The following is a 24946-nucleotide window of genomic DNA, read 5'->3' on the forward strand; positions in this document are numbered from 1 at the left end:
ATGAATTATTTTTAAATTTTGATTTTCTCAATATGCATGCTTGTGCGAACAAGTCAGGTTTTTGCTGAGACAGTCACATTTTTTATGAATAAAGACTATTAGTTTTTACGCCTATCAGGCAAACCGCTTAGAGCAATGTGTTGAAAATCAGCATGTAGCTGGAATAATCATAATAGAAGGTCCTTGCAGTAGTGCAGAAGAATCAGAGTACAAACCACTTAGTTATGATTCAAAAGCAAACTATGGGTAACAAAAGCAAGATGGAGATACTCTAATAGAGCAGTCATCCTAATAGAGCATTCAACTGCCAAGATACTCTAGTAGAACAGTCACCATGTAGCTACAGATAAATCGCTTTAGTGATTCAGACCATTACAAATCATCCTGCAGGGAGATCAGCTTGAAACCAATTCACCCTGTAGAGAATTCAGCCACAAACAAATCACTTTGTACAGAGTTCACCCCAAGCAATTAAGTCACCCTGTGGAGAGCTCAGCTAGAAACAAGACACCCTGTAGAGAGATCAGCTAAAAATAAATCACCGTGTAGAGAGTTCAGCTAGAAAAACTCACCCTGTAGAGAGATCAGATACAAACAAGTCACCCTGTAAAGAGTTCAGCTTCAAATAAATCACCCTAATGATATCAGATAAAAACAATTCACCCTGTAGAAAGATCAGTAAGTTCAGCTACAAACAAACTACCATAGAACGTTTGGCCACAAACAAATCACCCTGTAGAGACTTCAGCTACAAACAAACAACCCTGTAGATAGATCAGCTAGAAACAAGTTGCCTTGAAGAGAGATCAGTGATTGCCCAGAAGGGGAAACTGTTACCATTTTCATTAACAATGCATGGGAAAATTACAATTCAAAATGTAATATCTCATGACTTATAATTGCTATCCTTTTAAAACTTGGAGAGGTGACTTAAGATATTGACACCTACAAATAATGTGAAATTTAGGTTGCTAGGGGCAACAGTTAATTTTTCATTATTATAAAATTTGTCTATTAAATGCACATTGGTAGTAAATTTCCTATTTAATGTATAGTCACTGTAAAAAAAATTGATTGTTTTGCTGTTTCTGTTGTCTATTGTTATAACAGAAGAACATTCACCAGATATAGCTAAAAGTTAAACCAAGAGTTCATAATAATATTATAGTAGTGGGGGTACTACTGTATATTATGAACTCTTGGTTTAACAGTCCATTGGGTTTTCCCTCTAATCAACAAAAAATCATAAAATACACACTTGTTGGTTTGTTTTTTTTTGCTTAGTGGGTTACATTTATTGTCTCTGTGTACATGTACATGTATGAACTATATTTAATTAGAGTGATTTTCATTCTATAGGAAGAGAGATGTGCATTCAAAATGTCAATATTGAGCATATTGGCAGTGATGAAATGAGTCGTAACAGATTACATATTGTCCCAAATCTCAATTTCTATTGTAATGCCAGGATATCCAAAATCAGTGTCAGGTTACTATCTGATGACTCTCAGACTGGTATCCTGTACATACAAGTATGGAGACCATCATCGCCAGGGTCAAAAATTTATAATAAAATTGCACAAGTTCCAGTTACTGACAACGATATCAGTCGGTCAACATACCTAGAAGCTAACATTGTGCTTACTGGTACTAACAGAATACTTGTTCAGTCAGGAGATGTCATAGTATATTATCATCCACCTGATTCTCGTTATCAAGTGAGGAGCATAGAGACAGCTGGATATTTCCTGTTTACTTTTATTGTTGATGGCTCATATGCTACATCAGTTAATCTTCATAAAGCCAATTACATTAATGGTCTTCGTCAGCCATCGATGCTATTCACAACTGGTAAGTGAGATTCTTTTCATGACATAAGTGTTGTGGCTATGAGTACAGTTATGGCTGTGCTAGTAACAGTATTTATCTTCATGTGATTTATTTGTACAGTGAAAACCTCACATAGCAGCCACTACATGCATGTACTTTAATAAGACCACCTTGTTTATAGTGACCTCTTCTAATAGATCCCAAAACAGTACTTTATGACCTTAGTATAAGGCCACCTCATTATTGAGGCCAAATATTTTGATTCCATTAGTAGCCCTATTTTTGAGGTTTCAGTACTAGTTTTTCACAAGATTGGCCTAAAACATTTGTGAACTCACTCTTGTAAAGAAATACAGTACTGTAGTCAATTTTCTACACTTTTCACAATTCCAGCAAAACCATGCATAGGTATTAGTAGGCTTGCACCAATTATGCCGGCATAATTTTGAGCATAATAGGCTAGCAAAAGCATCAAGCATTATGCCAGCATAATAGGACAATTTTAATTAAACGCACAGTGCGCACACCGAAAATACTGCACAACATGAACACACTGTACATTATTACTGCATTTCATGTCAAAACCTTGCAGTGTTATTATGTTTACTATTTCTTGACTGATTATTAACACCTAATAGAAATAAGATCGAGATTCTCTAATAGAGCAGTCACTTACAGTAGTCAGGAAATGCAGATATACTCTAATAAAACAGTCAGCTCTCGAGCACAATCTTGATTTTGAGAGCATAATTTTGGGCATAATAGGCTGGAGTTTTGAGCACTGCTTAAAAGCATTATCGAATTTTCAAAGCATAATTGGCTCAAGCCTAGGTATTAGACATTAGCAATTTTTAATGTAATATATAAATTAAGGCTACAAGGTGTATTGCACTTTTACACACCCTGAAGTCAGTGGTGATAAACATTAAACTTCCGTTCACTAGTATTTGTGTAACAATTTGTACTTTTAATGATAAAGCATGAACGTTGGTGCAATGCTTAGTTACACCTATAGGTTACCTTAAATTTTGGGCTATAAGGGCATCCCAAACTAGGTATACTAACATTTACAGCAATTTTTGTGCTGAAAATTGGACTTTTTTTACTTTATTTCCCTTACCCAAAAAAGTGACATTATATAAAATAAAAATTCTCATCATAAGAAAAGTTTGGTTTCGCTTCAGGTCAATAGCATATATATTTCATTATAATTTTATAGCTGTTTTTATTTCCACAAAATGCTGTGAATTTACAGTACCTGCCAATGCATTTGATTGAAATACGTATACTTGTTTTTGATGCTTTGTCAATATTTATTTACCGTTCTGTTTCTTAGACATGTATGGTTAGGGTATTGTATTGTATTTATCACTGTGCAGAGCATCCACCAGGCACAGGAAAATTACAATTTTGCACAATAGATAGGATGATTAACTTCTAAGTAAACTAGTTTAATGTTATTAGCCCATAGCTTAATGGTAAAAAAAGTTACCGGGTATGAGTGTTGAAAATTTGAAATAGTAGGCAAAAATCATGTGCCCGTGCACATCCCCTATTATTGCAGGCCCAGTCACAAATATTAGGAATCTATATAGAACTGGGGGGGTGGCATGCACAGCTATCCACAAACCATCAATACGTATAAATTATATAAATGCGATCGACAAACAATAACAACTCAAGTAATCACTACAAGAAATGCACATCTATCCACAACCAGTGACACATGTACTTTTGTATAAATACAATTGATGAGAAATTATAACAACTGAAGTAATCATTACAATAAATACTATTTATGCATGTATCAATAGTCAGAGTTCAATAAAGACAGCAAGTGTATGCACAAAGATCAACGGTGAGAACCATACTGGCTAGAGTAAGCATATTGACTAGAGCTAGGAAACAGAGGCCTTATTCCTTGTTGAGACTGGTTAGGGCAATAGAAAGCCTTGTGGCATTTATTGTAAGACAGTAGCAAATATGGTCATAACGGCAATTAGGAAACTGACAGCCTTGATCTGGAGACTGGTTATAGCTAAAACATACAGGATGATTGTACAGTTGACCGGATGATGACCTTTGTTGAAAAGCCACTTGTCAGGAAGGGAAAGTTGATTGACGAGATGAAATTGTCCTTGGGTAGAGTGTAGATTCCTATTATGTAACAGTAAGCAAACTGAAGATGGATGACCATGACCATGTTCCACAAAGAAGAATCTGTCCTGGCCCAATTTGTAGAAGGGAATGCTGCCACTTGTTGCCTAAAACAGCAATCATAGCCCAGCCAGAAGTCACCCTCGTAGTCTTGAGAAGCCTGTATGATGAGGTTTTGGTAGCCAAAGAGATCAGATACTCTGTCTGGCTGCTTGTAAGACACTATTGCTACATACGTACTGAAGCACTGAAGCCATTCCACTATGTCAGTAACCACATGACGTTTGATCTTGGAGTTGATTGGTCTGCATCTGTGGTGGTGAAAAGGCTGAGGTTTTCAGGTAGCAATTCGGCCATCTCGATAAATCTGCCCGCCTCTATTCTTTCAAAGAGTCTCTTTGCAATGGGTGGGAGGCTGACACCGATTAAAACAAAATCTTGGTTTGTAGGACAAGAAGATGTTGGTGTGCTGGTGGATGAGCCATGAGGATGTGAGTTAGTGGTAACAGCCGTTGGAGCTGGATGACTGCTAGTGTTGGAGGAAGGTGCTGATGAGTCAGCCAACCGTGGATGTAAGTTGGTGGTAGCAGACATTGGAACTGGGTGACTGCCACTAGTACTAGTGTAAGGATGTGCACTGACAGAAATCTGAGCTACGTGGTCAATCTGTGATGATGAAGGGAATTGGCCCAAAGCTGTGTGGCAGAATCAGGAGGGAAAAAAGAAAAGGAAAAATGAGACATGTGCACCAGACATGAATATGCAAGGTACGATGCACACAAAAGGAAGTATATACATGATACATGTAACACAGACTAGATGCTTGCACAGTAAATGGATTGTCACATAAGTACGGGCTGATGCCTCACATAACAGGTATTGCACAACACTATGCATGCCTTATATGTACAGTACATACTCAAACAACAAGTATTCACACAGCACTCTATAAATATCAGACATGAGCACACACAATGCTGTTATATGCTAATATATTCATAAATTCATAAGTAGACTAAGGCACATAAGAACAGGACAATTAACTGAAAGAACTTACAAGGAGCACGGTTGGCATACACTTCATGAGGTACAGATATAGATCCTGGATTGGTGGTTGGGCCTGGTAGTGAACTGCCAGTCGAACTGTTGGTAGAGCACTTATAATGGCTTGGATGATGATGAAAATGTCGGTGGTTGTCAAGAGCTGACTGGTGGAAGTAGGTGGGTGAGGGTTGACCAGAACTTCCACGGTCAAAAGTGACTCCTTGCCAGTTGACCTAGTGTTTTGTGTTGAAGACCAGGTAGAGGAACCAGTAGAGGACTGTGTAGTTGATGAAGGAGCCCCACTCTGTGTCTTCCTTCTAGTACGAGGCTGCGAATCAGGTAAGGGCAGATTGTCTACTTGTCGCTGCTTCCCCCGGCTAACTTTATTGCCATTCAAGGTACCAGAGTGAGATCTCTTTCATGGCATGGTGAGGAAGAACAGCAGCAAACAACTACTACCTTCCCTTAAACTGAAATGTGAGTCTGAGTATACTCATGCGTTTTGTTTTAAATTTTTTTCACCAGGGTATTGTAATGTGCAGCACATGATGCATCGCTATAACATTAATGTTGTTTAAATTCTTTAAACTCTGTTAAATGAATTTTATGAACTGTTTAAATCTCTCTAGTGTTATTCCAAGGGTAGGTTGTTTATTACTGATGGGAGGAAGGATTGTATAAATGACATGATAAGGCTCTCGCAATGATGGCCTCGGGTTTATTTATTTATTTATTTATTAAGGCTTTACAGCACAAGTGCTAAAGGTCTGTGGTCCTACAGCCTGTTTGTGGTATGGAGAAAGGTTAATTCATGGTTGAGTATCAGAATCAGTTCATGTTATCTCTTTTTTGTGATAAAGATGGTAGGTTTAACTTACTTAACATTTCAATAACACTTGCTTGGTAGTAGTTGTCTGTACTAAAATGGATGGCTCAATGTAGCACTATTTCAAGCTTATATATTTACTTGTGTACATGGGCTCCAAGCCATACAAGCATGGTCCAAACTTTGCCAGACAATAGTAAGGTAGCAATTCTTTTAACTGTTGAATTACAGAAACTTAGATTTCTTTTCAGAAAACCAATAGTTGCATTTACTTTTATTGCCATTATTAAATGTTCATCGGTAGTCACTCCAAGGTATCTATGATAAGTGTACGCTCCATCAATAACATTGCTGTAGAAATATAATATAGATATGTGTTACATTTAAGATTCAGAGTCCAACAAACAAGATGTATTAATAATAAGTGATAATACAAAAATAACATTGATTTACAAATCTGACAAGTCTAAATATTACAAACGTACACATGGAAAAAATAGTAACAAATTACACACAAATACATCATCATCATATTAAATTATCAAATACATCATACAAGAGTACATTATATGTTTTATACAATTACAACAAATTATGTACTCCACACCAATTCTTTCATAATCTGGAGGTCATCTACTACTGCAGAGAGGATAGCTCCTGGTTGGTGAAGCAATAAATTCTTGCTCAGAATCATTAATTGTTTTTAAATTTGTCTATTTATGCTGTTGCTTGAAAAGTCAACATAACTATCAGTGTTCTTGGTTGGTGGAAACTTTATATTGCATAGCCGTAACTGGTCAATGTTCTAACCTATACTTTCTCAAATACTTTGGTATGTATGTATAATCAGATGGTCTTTCTGCTTGAGTTTTTTTCTCATCTGAATGTAGCACGTCAAGCCTTGTTTATACCGAAATCAGTTCTGCTGATGACTTGCCTGTTACATAGTGTGGTGTTGTTCTGTAGCGTACGGGTGTACAAGAAATTTAATCAAATTCAGCTGCACATCTCCATTCTCCTTTCACATTGCTGTCTCACAAAACGTTCAGCTTCTATATTCAAACTTGGATGATAAGGGACAGTAAGGGTATAATGAATACCATTGTTCTTGCAAACCCTCCAAACTCACTACTGAGTTGTTGTGAATTGAATGAACTCTTGTCAGTGACATGAAATTGGTTTAGAATGCTCATTCTGGAAAAAAATAGTTCTCAAAATGTGACCGGATGTGCAAAATCCCAACACAATCACACAAACTAATGATATATATATATATACTTGCCACACCTACCAGACAAACTGCTCAGTGAAGTGATTTGAAAACCAATGTACAGATGGATTAATCTCCTTAGAAATGTCCTTCTAGAGTTTAGAAGAATCAGATATAAAGCCACAGAGTTATAGTAAGTGCGAGATCGAGATACTGTAATAGAACAGTCACTCTAATAGAGCAGTCACCCTGAAGAGAGATTAACTAACCCTGTATAGAGAAACAAATCAGCCTATAGAGAGACCAGCTTGATTAAGGCACCTGCAGAGAGTTCAACTACATTTCAAGTCATCCTATAGAGATTTCAGCTAGAATCAGGTCACGCTGCAGAGAGGTCAGCTAAAAACAAGTCACTCTGTAGAGTTCATCTGGAAACAAGCCACCCTGTAGAGAGATCAGCATCATCCTGTAGATAAATCAGCCTGATCAAGTCACCCTATAGAGAGTTCAAAAATCACCCTGTAGAGAGAAACTGGTCACCCTGTAGAGAGATCAGAGTCACTCTGTAGAGAGGTCAGCTGGAAACAAATCACTCAGTCGAGAGAGATCAACTAGAAACAAGAATTCAAGTACATGATACATGCATCAATGGTGTTAATATTTTCTGCTTGGTCCCCTTTACTATATGAGTTTTAGTCTGTGGAGATGCGTATGTGGTCTTGCATGTAGGGCAGGTATCAATGCTAGTACATATAAGAAAAAAAATTTATTTGGAATTTTAAGCTAGAGTATGGACATTGTAGTACTCCAATATTACGTACTGAAACAACATGGATCTGGAAGTGGCTAGTATATAATGTCCGATTACTGTAAAGCTATAAGAAGACTGTGCTGTATAATTGAAATACACAGCAGGGGTATTTGCTTCTTAGATTTACAATAAATGTACATTATGTATGCACTAGCTCTACTCCCAAATCCAGCTTGGTTCAGTACTTTTTATTGGAGTATTATATTGTACTTACTCTAACTTAAAATTCTCAATTTTTCTTATGCTTATACCATAACTTTTTGACCGCTGACACCCTTGCATAGCCATAGGTGTACCAAGATGTTTTTAGATAGAGGGTTCTGTTCCAGGTGGGCCTAAACCTAGCAAAGCAAAATATCTCTGGTGCACATTCCCCCACAGAAAAAATTTGAAACTTTAGACTTTTGAGACCAATCTGAGTGCAATTTTACTCACTGACTGTGCTATTAGAGTATCTCGATCTTTTAGCAATCATTAATCAGAAAAACAATTAGGAGCTCCAACCCTCCTTACTTCCTTAGGTTGCTACACCTATGTGCATAGCTACCACTAACAGAACACTACTTTGCAACAAATAAACTCCAGTTAGTGTTCATCACAGAAAAAAGGTCGCTTGCATACCCAAGGACACACCACACTTTTAAACTGTGTGCATACATCAAACTGTATGTACATATACATCATTTTCACCATCAATAATGGTTCTCTCTCTAAGTAGTCATGAAACTTTGCTGGTTAACGAACAATTACATAACAGCGCATACAAATCTCAACTATATTTATAGTACTTATGCATGTGTATTTCATGGTGATATTAGAACAGCTCACCAACACATGTCCCCCAATACATTGGTTCATGATTTTTGTAAATCATGTATGTCCATAGATGGAAGCCCTACTAAATAAGCGCCTGCAATTTATTTATCATATTGTTGCTGTATAAATTGAATTTATTCCTGTTCCAAATGTCAAACACTATAACTCCAAGACTACTCATTCCAAAAAGCTGAAACTCTGTCCACTCCTTTGTTGCTATAGACAACAGAGAAGCAATACAATGGAATTCGAGGAATGTGCAAAAATGACCAGTTTTTCTCAGCAGGTCATGTATATACCCTTAGCCTACAGCCCTCATGTATATATCAGCAAACTGACACAGTCATGGTATAAATAATACGTATATATCACTCTAGACATACTTACCTGATAGGTGAGACAACTACAGAGCACTCACTGTGTTCCTTTTATTTATTTATTTATTTATCTATTTATTAAGACTTTACAGCACAAGTGCTGAAGGGTTGTAGGACTCCTGGTCCTACAGCATACATTAGTATCTGATTGGTATTAACCCATTAACGGCGGTAGCTGCCATACTGTATGGCGGCATGGCATTATAAATTACATAGGAAATAAAATCTTGCTTCACTTTTTAGTGCATGTAATAGTGAGATGCACTAGTGCTAACCCATAGGCATCCCATGTCTGGGATAACCAGATCCTTCCCGAACTATGTTATGTAATAGTGTAAAGTGTAATCTTTCATAATGGGCGAATTAAATCGTTCTTTGTGTTGAAAACAAGTTGTTACTAACAAAGAAAGTGTTATACATCGATGGAGACAGGTAAAATCAACGGTTGGGTGCTATGTCCCAGATGTGGCATGGTGGTCACAAGTGCAGATATGCATGAGCAACAGCAAAAATGGGACAAATCACAAAGAAACCAGCTGTGGAATGGATTGCACTATAAGTAAACTGTATAGAATAGTTCTTTTATGGTGTAAATCACCTTTATAGATAGTTAGTTGGAACTCCGTTGTTTGTTTGGGCTGGTTTTTACCAATGTTTAGACTATGCTGAGTAATAACTTCATTGCAGTTAGTATTAGGTAAACAAAAACAACACAGTTGAGTTCCTTATTTCATTATAGTGAGGATTTAGATGCATGGTTACTAAGTAGTTCTGTGTATGGTAAGTGTAATATGATGCATTTTGGCGATTCGGCTAGTAGTGACCAGGAATTCAGCTGGCAATGGGTTAATTAATTAATAGTGTGGACTAATAACCAACAGAATGTTATTCATATGTCATTATGCTTTACACAGTGTGCCAGAAAATTGCAATTATGGGATCCGGTCTTTTAGCTTTAGCATTTTGTACTACATTAAGCATACCATCTTTGCTATTGGGACAGTAAGTAAGTTAGTTAAGTAGTTAGGACTATATACTTCTCAACTATTTAAATCTAGTTGTTGTGTTTGTGTTGTTGCATGGTCTGCTCAATGGCTAACACGTTGGAGGTAGAAATACGCATCCACACGTTGCCTAAACAATTTGTTTTATGTCATTAAGTTTAGTAACTGTTAACTAGTTGAAACTTAGCAGCTACAGCCTAACCTAACCTGTATACCCAAACCCATAATTAAATGTTCCATTTTGCTTAATATAATAAACACTCAAACCACAGGTGTGTATATATATACCTACAGTACCTGGATATATACTATATCACAGGTGAGTATGTATAGGTTATTGCACAAACCCAGGTATCTTCATTATTTTAGAGAACTAAGGAATGGCACAATAATCACCAAGGGCAAAGCCTGAGGTGACTATGTGTCATTTCAAAGGTCTCTAAAATAGTGAAGATACTGTGGATTTGAGCAATAACCGATTTAGGCTATGGCTTGTACGGCTCTGGTCACTGTCAATAATGGCGGCTTCCTGATCGAATTAGTGCTAACATAACTCACTGATAGGTTTCCTAGATGAATACAATCATCTGTATCCAGCGATGCTTTCTTTACACTCTAGTGATGATTTCTGATGGCTGTTGTGACTGGAATCCAGCAAAACACGTAACACATGTAACAAAAACAATTGTCACTGGTATCTAACCAGTTTAGATACCTACCCTCAGGTATCTGTTGGATTTTAAATACCTCATTAGTGACTAGACTACAAAGCATACTATGCATACCATAGTTACACTTACCTGTGGTTTGAGGAATGTGACACTAATGCGTGTAATGCCTATTAGCAGGCTAATTGCCTACAGTAGGTGCCAGTACAATTATTATTATTACTAGGACTGCGTCACATACAACCAAATACATACACCAACGTGACAGCCCCCTGGTGAGGCTATTAGGTGGTGAAGGCATGATCCCCAAATCATCTCAATATGTCACAGTAGTGACAGATATAACTCAATAGTGGCATTGTAACTAAAGGCCACCAGTAGCTAAGTGCCAGTACATCATTGGTGTGGTAATGGCACAGTGATGTGTACAAAGTATATGTATACAAAACATACAGGAGAGAACTATACATTATTGCAGTATTGTATGCAGCTATACATTATAGGCAACATCACCAGATAAAAATTATTAGCCAATATACAGCACAGTATATCAACATCAACTAGAGCTACATAGGGTTCATCAGTGGTGTAGCAATGGCACAGTTATTGGTGACACACTATAATTATGCATACACAACTTGCAGGAGATAGCTACACAATACTGTAAGAGTACACAAGCCAGATGAACCTAATAAATGAAGACAGCCAAGCCAGCCAGAGCCTAGTAGCTACGCCAGGTGAAGGCAAAAAAGATTAAGCACGTATTGAATTGCCTGACACCAACACAAAGGAAGTTTGCCATGCCAGCTGCACAAGACAAAATTGTTTACTTGTATTTTATATGTAACTGTAAGCTTATTGTAAAGAACGTGGCATATGTCAGTTTAATGTTTTCTTGTATTGTTTATTTACATTATTATTATTATTATATTTGTTACTGTGCAGAAATCAAAAAGATTGTTGTGCACAGGTGTGATCATAATGAATGTTCAGGTTTGTACAAAACTCATCTAAGGTAGGGGAGTGAATTACAAAGGGGGGGAGTGTGTTCCAGAGTCTGATTGTAGAAGGGAAAAAGGAAAATTTATAAGAATCAATCATAGTGTCAAGCTGTTTATAATATCTTTCTCTTGATGGACGATGATTAGGTATTAAATCATCTGTGGGTATACTTAGATTGCCATTAATTATCTTATACATTGTAGTTATCTTAGACGTGAATGAATCCACTGGCAGCTGGCATGGAGACTTGAGATGTTACAAACATAAAAAAATTACTTGTAATCTTCTTTACACGTAAAGTGGCCTCTGGCTCTCCTGCACGGGCATCGCTAATCTTCTCCTTCGCGCAATCTGTAAATAATCAAGCAAGGGTGTGGTACTGGGCGTTATATAGAATTACACGTATGGTCAAGTCATCAGCACGAACAGGAGCGACGATTATACATTTGTGCCTTCATTCACAGGCGAATCTATCCCCGGTTAGTTCATGTCTTTAACATTATTTATTATTTATTAATTATTATTTATGACGTAATTTTAACCGCATTTCATATTATCTTTAGTACTTGGTTGTATAATTATTACTAGGACCGTGTCACATACAACCAAGTACATACACCAATGTGATAGCCCCCTGGTGAGGCTATTAGGTGGTGAAGGCACGATCCTCAAATCAACTCAGTATGTCACAGTAGTGACAGATACAACACAATAGTGGCATCGTAACTAAAGGCCACCAGTAGCTAAGTGCCAGTACATCATTGGTGTGGTAATGGCACAGTGATGTGTACACAGTATATGTATATAAAACATACAAGAGAGAACTATACATTATTGCAGTATTGTATGCAGCAATACATTATAGGCAACATCACTAGATAAAAAAATATTAGCCAATATACAGCACAGTATCAACATCAACTAGAGCTAAATAAGGTTCATCAGTGGTATACACATAGAAAGCTGCATTGAAAAGATCAAGAGGACTGGTCTCTTAGGAGAGGCAAAATCTCATTTAAGCCAATTTTGGCCCATAACTTGGCCTAATTTATCCCTACTCCTTCCTTTTCAATTTTTTAAAACTGCCTCTTGTCCTCCTTTGGGCCCCCATCTCCCTCCTCTTTTGGAGCTCACCTGATACAGTCAACCTCCCTTTAAAAACTATCTAAAATGGCAGGAAACTTGACTATTAGCTAATTGCACAGAGGATGCTCTGGAAGGTAAGGAATTGGTGTAACACGTGTGAAAATTTGGTATACATAGCTTCAACCATTGGCGAGCTAAAACACACTAAATATTCATCTTAAAAGGAAACAGCTCTCTACTTGTGTGCATTGAAAACTCACACTTGTTTGTTAGATTATACTGTAAAACAAAATGAAAATCTTAATGAGAAAGGTTATTTGGTGAGCCAACCACAATTACTTCTTTAACACAATTTTGTATGCAAAAAATGATCCAATTATTTACACACTCTTTTACATATAACTACTGTAGCTAGATAGGAATTTAAATGAAAGCAGTTTACTACGTACACCCACAGATATACAAATGGACAATTAATCGTTATAAATTTACAATTATAGTTCCTGATCAGTTAGTCAGCATTACTTAGCAACTGTCTTAATATTGTAGTTATTCATTACTTTTGAGACTGCTTTATTAGAGAGAATATACTTCTTGAGTAATTCTACAGGAAACCTAATGCTTGCAATTATTCCCAGACAGGTGGTCATCTAGAAGCTTATGAAAGTTGTATAATTAAATACAGTATATTCATGAGAGACGTTGCAAATGCACATTAAATTTCTCCAAGGCTGTTACTTTAATGTGTCAGCTTACATTACACTTTAAGAAGAGACGCTTACTCTGATGCGGGCTGAAATAGTTGTACAACTCTCTAAAAGAGCATTCATTGATGACCTCCATATCTTGTATTGTGGCATAATTCATCAAATGATATTATCATGGTTGGCAATCTTTCTTACCACTGTAGTTACTAGTGCTGCAAAAAATGGAGGTTCACTTAATAGTAAAACAAGGCGTTCTGTAACAATTACAATTTCTGTTGGTCCATACCCAAGCATGATACAACATGCTGTGACCACATGATACCCTAGATTATGAACAAACAACCCTGCAAACAATCTATTGTTTATCCTTGTTACCGATATTCAGCTCTCTCTCTGTGTTTCAGTCAACTTCCACACAATCATGACCTGATTAGTTAGGGTGCTAAGACCTTTTTTACGTACTTTGGAAAAAAAGCATGAAATTTGCCACATAGTTTGTATGTATCATAAAGGTTATTTTTGATAGGGAGCCACCTCAGATTTGACCTTTGGTGACCTTTACACCCAATCTAATGCTTTTAAATGGTCAGTTTTCATCTGTCTCACCTATAAACGGTTCAAAATTCACAAACTTGGTGTCACATTAATGGTCTTGCTCTGAAGAGTCCACTAACATTTAAAGAAAGTCCATAGCTTTTAATATTGCAAAGTTATAGCCATTTATAAGGGCAAAAAGTAGCTACCCATGCACATAATGCCATATGGTACTTATACATAGTGTAGATTTGTATCTCCAACATAATCATTAGATGCTGGGTTAGATATGTGATATCATTTACAATTGTAAGGTGGAACCTGTCATATAGTGACCACCTGTGTTAAGAGACCACATTTCTATAAAAATTAACTTCAAGACACAGAATGTACGTTGTACAGTAAAACACACTGCATACTTGTCTACATAAGATAGAACACTAGGCTAAAATTGTGCTGATACCTATGGAATATAAAATAGCCAGTAGCTACACTTAAGCATGCAGTATATGTTTAGTTGTCACCCTGTAACAATTCCCCATTCTATGTGTATCCTTAAGCTGTGTATACGGTATACCAAGCATTATGTTGGTGCCGGTGTGTTGTAATTGGTAGTACAAGGAACTAGCATTAAGCAGTGCTTACTAACCTGGTGCAATAAGACAGTAAAGGAATTGGTAGTATAAAGACCACTAGCCAAACAGCATTATAATATCTGCACATATTGATCACCCCTATTGACATTATACAGTAAACTGTACAAATAAGAATTAAGAAAAGTACTAAGTTACTACATTCCAGACAATTTATTTTAAAATTTATAACATAAATAGTCACACTACTTTAATTTTGGACAAATTTAATGTTTTGATTTTAAAACCTGCACCATGACCAGTACCTATATATGGTATGTATGAGCAATAATTCAATTTTACTTAGTTTAGTTGTCTGTGTAGAATTTTCCTTTTATATATCAGTTATCATATCACCCATTATTTTACTCAAAAACCTGTGTGGGGATGATGGATTATCAAGCAATATCAAACAGACAAAGTCTTATTTCATTGGTGCAGTAAACGGTGTCAGATTACAGAGATATTCTGGATTAGGTACAGGTGTCAAGGGCGGCCCCAGGAATTTTGGTGACTGGTTTCCAAACTTTTGCTATACGCAAATTTAAATCTAGAGGGGTAGCTAAGGGGGTAAGATTTTCCAGAAAATTGTGTAAATTGAAATTGAATCTGGTAGCCACAATATTGACAGTTTAAAAATATAATTATGTTAGGTATAATGTAGGCTGCTTAATTGTGCTTGCTTCTGGTAACAGTATCAGGTGAAGACTAAAGAGTTAAGGGACAGAGCAAATTTGACATTTGAAGCATACAACAGACATAGATGTTGTTCTGGGGGTCTTGGGGCATGCCCCCAGGAAGATTGTCAGATTTTAACACTCTGTTATAAGACTTTGTACTATTTTTTACTGTTTTGGCACAGGTAAATAAAGTAGCTAGCTAGCTACTTACAGTTCTTAAGAGAAATAAAAAATTTGGCTGTTCTGTTAGAGTGGTTGAGTGCTCTATTAGAGTATTTCGATCTGAACTTTTGTACCATTGCAAATCACTGTAAAATATAATTTTGATTACAGTGTACCTGAATACACTTGACCAGTTTCTGGAAACCTCAAAAAAACCCTAGATCCGCCCCTGGGTGTTGAAATAGAGAGGTTTCACAGTAATATCTTTACAAAATATAATAAGAACAATGCTTATATAATGCTTATATAGTATGATATGCACTAATATACTGAGTTGCTATTGTATAGGGTGGTTTCAAATATTCTTCAGTGATAGATACCAAACATTAGTGATACTATATATTTGCGAGTTCATATAAAATCTAAATAGTCTACAGCAGAAATTTCAGAATCTGTAATTGCAAACTTTAGTCTACAAAACACAAGCAATTGTCTTCACTATGACGATTCAATAAAAATAGAATCCAGAAAGCTTAGTCAAAATGTGTGAATTCATACAAAAACAAGCAGCTAAAATTTAGTGGATCAAGAATTTGCAAAATTTACACAAATTGTACCTCGTATATACATAAACCCACCATTCAGAATAATGACCTGCATGGGAATGTAACCCATGGCAGTCAATTGATATATCCTGATGTCAAATTGTTATACAAATAAGTGTACTTTATGTAACAACTTTAAACAGGATGTAGGACCAGGTGTCCTACAGACCCTCAGCACTTGTGCTGTAAAGCCTTAATAAATATATATACTAAGGTCCATTTGGTTCCATCTGGGGTACTTTGAGATAATAAGTCACTCTCTAGAGTTCTTATGGATACTTATACGTGAAATTGAACATCCTGGCTGCCTGGCAGACTCCTGTAAGCATTTGAGCGTTAATCGGATGGCTGCAGGTTTGAGGCTGCCTAGGTGATTGGAATCAGTATTGTACAAATGGACATAATTACCCTTTACAACTCTGTGAAAAATTCATTGACACTTTACTTGATCATAGCTTATCACAACTTGTTGATTCCCACATTAGAAAAGATAATACTGGACATTTTTGCAACAAATCGGCCTTCCCTTGTAACAAAATGCACAGTAATCCCAGGTATCAGTGACAGTGAGGCTGTTTTAATAGTATCAGACATATCTGCTAAGATAAAACCACCTGGGGCAAGAAAGATTTTTCTGTGTGGAAAGCAAATTTCGATTCTATTAAGGAAAAAATTCAACAATTTTCTGACTCTCTCCTCATAAATTATAGATCTGATCAACCTGTAAGCATCCTATGGAACAATTTTAAATCTTTGTGTGATGATTGCCTCAATTTGATACCTAAAAAGTCAATTTCCACAAATAACAGCCACCCCTGGATATCCACTTTTATAAGGCGTCTTTCAAGATGAAAGCAACGATGCTACAACAGAGCAAGAGTCTCGCATCACACAGAGGATTGGCAACTGTACTATCAACTTAAAAAGGAATGTCAAAATAATGTCAAAAGGCTTATAATAATTACATCAACAGTTTTCTTGATAGTGGAAACGGACAGGTAACAAAAAGGCTTTGGTCATTTATAAAAAATAAAAAGAAAGATCAATGCAGCATACCTCCAATTAACACTAATAATAAGACCCTAACAGACAGCCACCAAAAATCCAATGCTTTTAATGATTGTTTTACATCAATTTTTACTCAAGAAGATTTATTGTCGCTGCCTAAAATGAATGACTCACCCTTTCTTTAAATACCCCCTATATCAGTTTCAGTAAATGGAGTTGCTAACCTTTTACACAATCTAAATCCCCATAAAGCCACTGGACCAGATGGAATCCCTGCATATTTCTTAAAGGAGCTCTCACATGAGATTGCACCAATCCTAACTTTGATTTTTCAATCCTCTTTACAGCAGGGTGTACTACCTGTAGAATGGAAATCTGCAAACATCATTCCAATATTTAAGAAAGGTGACTGCACTAAAGTAACTACCAACCAGTTTCTTTAACATCTATCTGTAGCAAAATTTTAGAACATGTTGTGTATACCTGTCTCACCTTAAAGAACATAACATCCTAAGAGAAGAACAACATTGTTTTCAAGTTGGAAAGTCATGTAAAACTCAACTAATCATGACTATAGATGATTTTGTTTTTTAGTACATACAGTGTCTAGTTCATAATAAAGAACCTAGCAATCTTCAATGTGGGGTAGTATATAGATCTACATAATATGTAATTATACTGTACAGTACATAATGCCAACAATTGCATGTAATTCCTTGTTTCACGTCCTAATTAGACAAAAATACCTGGCTATTATTTATTATATTGTGAAAACATTTAATATCAAAGGACATTAAAGGGAGCCCATTAACTCCTAATTGCTTTTTTTTCTCTCAGATTCAGAAGAGCTAGATTCAAGGTTAGTTGTGATTTGAAAGATTTTACTAAGATTCAAACAAAGTAGTGAAGCAAGAAAACTTGCATACACATACTGTAGTTCACACTGAACTTAATTCCCACATCAGTTATATAGTTTGTCAATGGTAATTGTATATCCATGACTGAGATAAAAGAAAAAATTGTAGAAACTTTACATAAGATTTCATGCTTTTCTGTATGCATGTTTGGGCTGCTGAATTTCCTAAACATCAATGCCAATTCATCATGAGGAGGGTTTTACTTGACTGATATTTTTTGATACAAAAACACCTTTAAAGATATTACTGTATGATACTGAAGTTTTGAGTTGTACAGTGTACGCTACATTGTATAGTGTTTCATTTACATATGTTTTACTATTACAGATATTAACATACTGGTGTCTGGTGATCGTGGTCCATGCAGTAAGTATGAAATTAGTACTTCAGAGGGTGACTTTAAAGAAGAACTGGAAAGTTTTTGGGAGGGAGAAATGTATAAGGTTAGAAGGTTATTTATAGTACAGCATACGTATGTAGCTTGGTACAGTGGTAAGATCTGCAAGCTAGACTATAGCTAATTCTGCAAATAGATATGTATGCACATACCATGATGTACCAGTAAATTAGTGCATGTCGGCGTGTCCTGGTGTATGTATATACATTTTCCTGTCATCTATATTTGTATTTGTATATACATCCATCTGTATGGTGCAGATTTGGAAGATTGAAGACGGGAGTATTTTTTCGCCTTCCATCCATACATGGCTGTAGGACCAGGTGTCCTACAGACCTTCAGCACTTGTGCTGTAAAGCATTAATAAATAAAAATAAATAAATGTACATTTTTACTTATGCCTTCATATTAATTTTCAGCAATTTCACAATCCTAAATATAATCTTTGTGAACAATGACACCATCACTTACTTTAAAACAGTAGCTATTTCAATACCGGGAAGGTAACAATTTAGATTAAAAATAAACACATCATTCAGTAGTAATGATCATGGAAGCTCTGTATGAAGAAAAACTCAATATGAAATTATTATTATGCTAAAAATTTTACCTATTATTCTTTCCAGAATTTCCCAAAAATTCTCCTATTATTCTTTTTATATTCTTGTATTTAGCCAATTATTCCATAATAATACTCATTTAGTTTCTGTGGCTAGTCACTTAGTTTTCATGATGCTGCTATAAGTGATTTGCCAGAATTAATAGTTAAAAATGAAGCATTTTTCTAGCCATAAATAGTTACAACAGATCTAGATTTAGAATATCTGCAGAAATAATTCAATAATATTAGTGTATGAAAGCTCTAGCTATAGCTACATGCTAAGTTAGGTAGACGATAATAATATGTACATGTTCAAAAACTGCAATGGTGTAAGATGCACAAGTTTCAGAATAGTGCAGTTAGCTACATCCCTGATGTTGGCTGCAGATTTTTAGTATGAAATGATCGGACTACTCTATTAGAGTATCTGAGCGTTCTATTAGAGTACAGTTATCGATCATTTAGAGGCTTTTCAGCCAACACTCATATAGCTAACAATGTCAACTATGTATCATTCTTAGTAACTTGACTCTTTCTTCTAGCTAATCAAGAATAGACACTCATCTAATTCCACCGATTATTCCCATGAACATCCAATAATTCTAAAATTAATCCTGTAACTAGACTAAGCCTGTTTTTCTGAAATTATTCTTATGAAATTGGTGACCTATTATTCGGAAAATTATGATGGCATAATAGGAACAGGCCTACATGAAATTGAATTATGAATAAAACAAAGATCAAAGATCTCTGAATTATTAGCAACTATTCTAATGGCTTCAGAATACTATCTGGATAGTATGCTTTGTAATGTATCAAGACACACGGTAGTGTGTCGTGCGGCCCAAGAAGCCGGCGCGCCACACCGTAAATATATTAACAGGAAGAAAGAAAACACAATTTTCACACCTATGTAGCTCTGTGATCCCTAATCCGATTGGAACAAAATTTTCTAGAGAAGTGCCGGCCAGTTAGGGAAGTCTACATACCAAATTTGAAGAAAATCGCTCCAGCCATTTCCGAGCTACGAGCGAACAAAATTTCGTTTTAATTTCTTCGTTTTTTTTTTCTCTATCTTCATTTCGCACACTTCTCAATATTCATCATAAAACACGAATGCGTGCTCAGATTGGGCTGAAATTTGGCACACGTGAAGGGCTCATTAAGTAGTCTCGTACCCAGACCGCTTTTTTTTTTCTTTTTGTGTGGGGGCGGAGAAAAAAGGACCAGACCCTTTTTTTCTTTGCCCCCACACACAAAAAGAAAAAAAAGCGGTCTGGGCACGAGACTACTCATTAAGGCGGATCTCCGTACCATAGATAGTATATACCCTACCTATGTCCGTACCAACTTTGGTAGGAATCCGATGAACATTCACGAAGTTATGGCCGAGGGGTCCGCCACGACCTTAAAATCCTGCACGAGATTCCGAATCCCACGAAATTTCAGGCAAGATTCCGAATTCCAAAAAATATTTAAATTACTGAAATCCAATTAAAAAAATTAAAATCCTGTACTCAAACAAAATTAATGACACGCTAGCCCTACAGCAATGCGTGGAAAGGTAACAGCTACCTCGAGCTACTCTCTTGGATAGACGATCAGTGCCTCGGACACTCTCCTCGAATGCCGGCGAGCTCAGACAATGCTGCTCAACTTCGTGTTCAACTCGCACCTAAACTTATTATTATTATTATTAATGCTTTACAATGCAACATACAATTACAATTATACATGTATAGGTGGGTATAGATGAAGAAAAAGTTGCATTGATGGTCTGCCAGCAACCTGTGCTGGCAGCCGGGAGTTAATTAAACTTATGTAGTAAAGTTAATTGTCAGTCCAGAATCATAGCACTTGCTGCATCTACAGCAGTAATGATAGGTGCAGGGATTGTCAGGAGAGAAATTTGTGGTGAAGTGTTGCCATAAATAGTTCTGAATAGTAGCTTTGATGACTGGTAGGGACTGGTTGATGTCAATGCAAGGTAATTGGTTCCATATCCTGGGAATTCTATTAAAGTAAAAGTTTCTGGCATAGTTACTATTAGTGCGGACATGATTTAGTTTGTTAGTAGACGAAGACCTGGTGTTGGAAGAGCTAAATGATATGTAGTTGTATATGTTAAATTGAGAAGATGGCTGTTGTAAAGCTTTGACAAGGAACATAATATCATAGAGATCGAGCATATACATTAGAGGTAAGATACCTAACCGGAGTAAGCGTGTTTTATAGTCACTGACATAATCAGCTAGAATGAACTTGGTGGCTCGTCTTTGTACTTTTTCAAGAATAGTGGTATCTTTGATCATATAAGGATTCCACAATTGTGAGCAATAAGTTAACTGAGATCTCACTAGAGTTAAATAAAGAAGTTTTCTGGCTCTGATAGAATGGCAGCTATGGAAGACACGCCTCAGCAGTCCTAAATATTTATAGGCTTTAGCAGTTATGATTTGATAGTGCTTGAACCAGGACATATCTGATGAAAGCTGCAAACCTAAGTCACGATGAGAAAGAAGCTGTGGGAGTGGGCAGCCATCAATAGAATATGTGGTAGTGAATTTACTGTTGAAACTCAGGTGGATGCATTTGGGTACACTGAATCTAAAATCATTGTTAACACTCCAGGTGAATAAATGGTTGAGATCTTCTTGTAAGCACAGTTGGTCAGAAGAAACAGCAATACTTTTAGATAGTTTGGTATCATCAGCAAACTGGAATATACTTGAGAATTTTATGACAGATGGTAGGTCATTGATGTATAGCAGGAAGAGCAGTGGGCCAAGGGTGCTACCTTGAGGCACCCCAGACAGGACAGGAAGTAAGTTGGAAATGGAATTACAGATTCTTACACATTGTAGACGATTATGTAGATAACTGCTGAACCACTTATGGAGATTACCGGAGATTCCACAAGACTTCAATTTATTTAGCAGTTTCATATGTGGAACACTGTCGAAGGCCTTGCAAAAATCCAAATAAATAGAGTCTATTTGATGGCCTTGAGTGGTGACTTGATGAATGCTGTTCAAGTATAGCAACAGTTGTTGGGTAGTTGATCTACCAGGAAGGAACCCAAATTGACAATTTGTGATATGGCTGAGTGTGTGATTGATTATGTTGTTATAAACTAAAGTTTCAAGGACTTTAGACGTGTTGCTGAGGAGGGAGATCGGACGATAGTTCTTTACTGAAGATCTATCTTCTGATTTGTATACAGGTACAATTAAATGAACCTTCCACTCCTCAGGAATTGACCCAGTTGACAGACTGAGATTAAAAAGATGGCATAATGGACGGGTTAGTGAGAAAGCACAGTTTTTGAGGACCTTGGGACTAATTTTGTCGATACCAGTAGCTTTGTTAGGGTCAAGTTGGCACAGAACATAGTATACTTCATCCTCAGTGAATGTTAGAGAATTTATTTGATCTGGATGGAGTGATGGAATGGTTTGTTCAGAAGATGTTGGAGCTGTAAAGACTGAGTGGAAGTATCGATTGAACAGACTAGCTCGGGAAGCATCACTTGAAGCTGTAGTGTCATCGAGATGTACAGTAGGTGGTATTGTGCCAGATTTAGTATAACTTCTAATATAGTGATAGATAGCAGGATTAGAGGATTCGGCATAACTGTTTATGAGGGAAGACTCATAGTTAGATTTGGCCAAAGCTACACTTTGTTGAAAATGTTCATCAGCTAGACGAAGTTTAGCAGTATTATGGGGAGTGGGTGAACGTTTATGAGTTCTTCTGAGAGTGTGAAGGCACTTCAACTGATGCCTTATATCACGACTAAACCACTTTGGATACTGATTAGATTGCAACTGAAACTTGGGTATAAACAAGGACATTGCTTCTGAGATGACCGATTTGATGGTAGACCAAGTGCTTTCAACATCATCACAGGTTAAGCAGTCAGCAATGTTAGAATTTGAAATAAAGTCATTCATACTCGTAAAGTCAGCTTTTGAATAATCATAAGCTTGTAATGTAGTAGTATTGTGAAGTGGTAGACAGTTTTGGTTAATACTGAAGGAAATTGGGAAATGGTCAGATGAAATCTGAGAACATTCTGGAGAATTAACTGAGACATTTGTGATGAGGTCTTCGTCATTGGTAAGAATGAGGTCAAGTATGTTGTCATGAATGTGTGTTGGGTAGGTTATAAGTTGGACAAGATTCAATTCAAAGGTCATGTCGCATAAGTCTTCAGAGGCTTGACAATTACCACACATTGTTTCCCAGTTTATATGTGGTAGATTAAAATCACCTAGAAGAACAACACTGTGTGACTGCTGGAACTGTGATATGTGATCTGATAGGGATCGAATTTGAGATGATGTTGAATCAGGAGGAAGATATACCACACATAAGATTAGGCATTTGGGTAGCTTTAGTTCAACAGTCAACATCTCAAGATTGGTGGGGGAGGGTAAGAGTTTACTGATGATATGAGTTCGAACGGCAATTAGGACCCCTCCACCTCTAGACCTACGATCATTGCGATAGATAATGTATTGATTTGGTAGAATTTCATTGTTAAATACATTGCTGGTTAACCAGGTTTCTGTAATAGCAACCAAGTCATATTCATGAGAGTAAACTAAGGATTGGAATTGTGTTAACTTATTACGAATACTTCTAGTGTTTATGTAGAAACAATTAGGTAGTCATTGATTTTGATTAGGAACAGAGGGTTGTTGATTAGGGACAGAGTCGGGTGCAATACTAGCAGATGTAGAGCTTGTAGTAGATGAACCACTGGAGGAATTAACAGATTTGAAGTCTGTAACTATGCCATGAAGTCTGTTGTTGATAAGAATCTGACCATTGCGAAGTTTTATAGCCTTACGGTCTATTCCTTGTTGAATAAGGTTCCAACGTTCATGAAGAAGGATTGATTCTATCTTTCTCTCTTCAGGTGTCATGTCAGGTTTAATCAGGATAGGTTTTTTGGTTTTGCTTCTGTTGAATAAGACAGTGCTGGCATCAAGTGTACGGAGAAATTTAACTAGTATTGGTCTTGGACGATTGTTATCAGCTGAGAATTTTCCCAATCGGTGAATGTCATTAATTGAAGTATCACCAATACTAGTGTCGATGGTGTTAAGGATCGGGAGAACTTTCTCCAAGTCAAGTTTAGATCTGGCGACTCTTGGCATATTTGGAGGGCACTCCTGGATACCATAGATGACAATGTTGTGGTTTCTGTCAGTATTTCTGGCTTTGGTATTGGTTATATTTGCAGAAGTATTGACACTGGCTTCTGATGGGATGTTAAGAGATGTCGATGTGTTGCCTGCTGTCTGGTCTGATTGCAGGGCCGCCCACAGGGGGGGGGCAACTGGGGCATTTTGCCCCGGGCCCCAGCCTGAAAGTAAAAGATCGATATACTCTAATAGAGCAGTCAGATCTAAATACTCTAATAGAGCAGTCATAGTATTCTTCAGAGGAGCAGTGTAGCAAGCTTATAGATAAGGTTGGTGATGGGTAGTTATTGTCATTGCCAGCAGGTAGTGACCTTTTTTTTTTTTTTTTTGGTCTTCACCTTACTACTTGGATCAAGGGCCCCACTTTAACTCTTTGCCCTGGGCCCCTTAATTTCTCTGGGCGGCCCTGTCTGATTGATTTGTGTTGTTGACAGATGACTGTAGTAAGGTGATTGTTTCTGTAAGTGAAACTATGCTGGCGTTTAGGTCTTTAATGGTATTCATTAATTTGTTTATTTCACTGTTTTGGTTAACCAGCATACAATGAGAGCATAAGTACTGAGAGTCAGACTCACCTAGTTTGAGAAATGCTGGACGGGTCAGACTTCATTAGCTACTCATTGTAGACTTCGCTGTACCTGGGATAGGCTCTGGATTCG

General features: G+C 36.7%; 2 protein-coding genes across 2 annotated transcripts in view; one reads left to right on the forward strand and one right to left on the reverse strand.

Moving 5' to 3' along the window:
- Window positions 1-24946, forward strand: part of LOC136263621 (uncharacterized) — a gene marked incomplete in the record, with an annotated part of 463802 nt that overhangs the window by 237443 nt on the left and 201413 nt on the right.
- Window positions 4249-23273, reverse strand: LOC136246440 (uncharacterized). The gene is made up of 2 exons (XM_066037901.1): window positions 22314-23273; window positions 4249-4653 (listed from the first exon to the last, which is right to left on the reverse strand). The coding sequence occupies exons 1-2, from the start codon at window positions 23271-23273 to the stop codon at window positions 4249-4251; spliced, it is 1365 nt and encodes a 454-aa protein (XP_065893973.1).

This window comes from Dysidea avara, chromosome 1 (assembly GCF_963678975.1).
Source record: "Dysidea avara chromosome 1, odDysAvar1.4, whole genome shotgun sequence".
NCBI classification, from domain to species: Eukaryota; Metazoa; Porifera; class Demospongiae; order Dictyoceratida; family Dysideidae; genus Dysidea; species Dysidea avara.

Bases quoted from the DNA above. Each gene is read 5' to 3' on its own strand.
- LOC136246440 (XM_066037901.1), bottom strand. From the start codon at position 23,273: ATGACCTTTGAATTGAATCTTGTCCAACTTATAACCTACCCAACACAC. The intron at 4,654-22,313 runs GTTCATTTAATT...TCATCATCACAG, and splicing joins CAATTCCTGAGGAGTGGAAG to ATTGACCACGTAGCTCAGAT.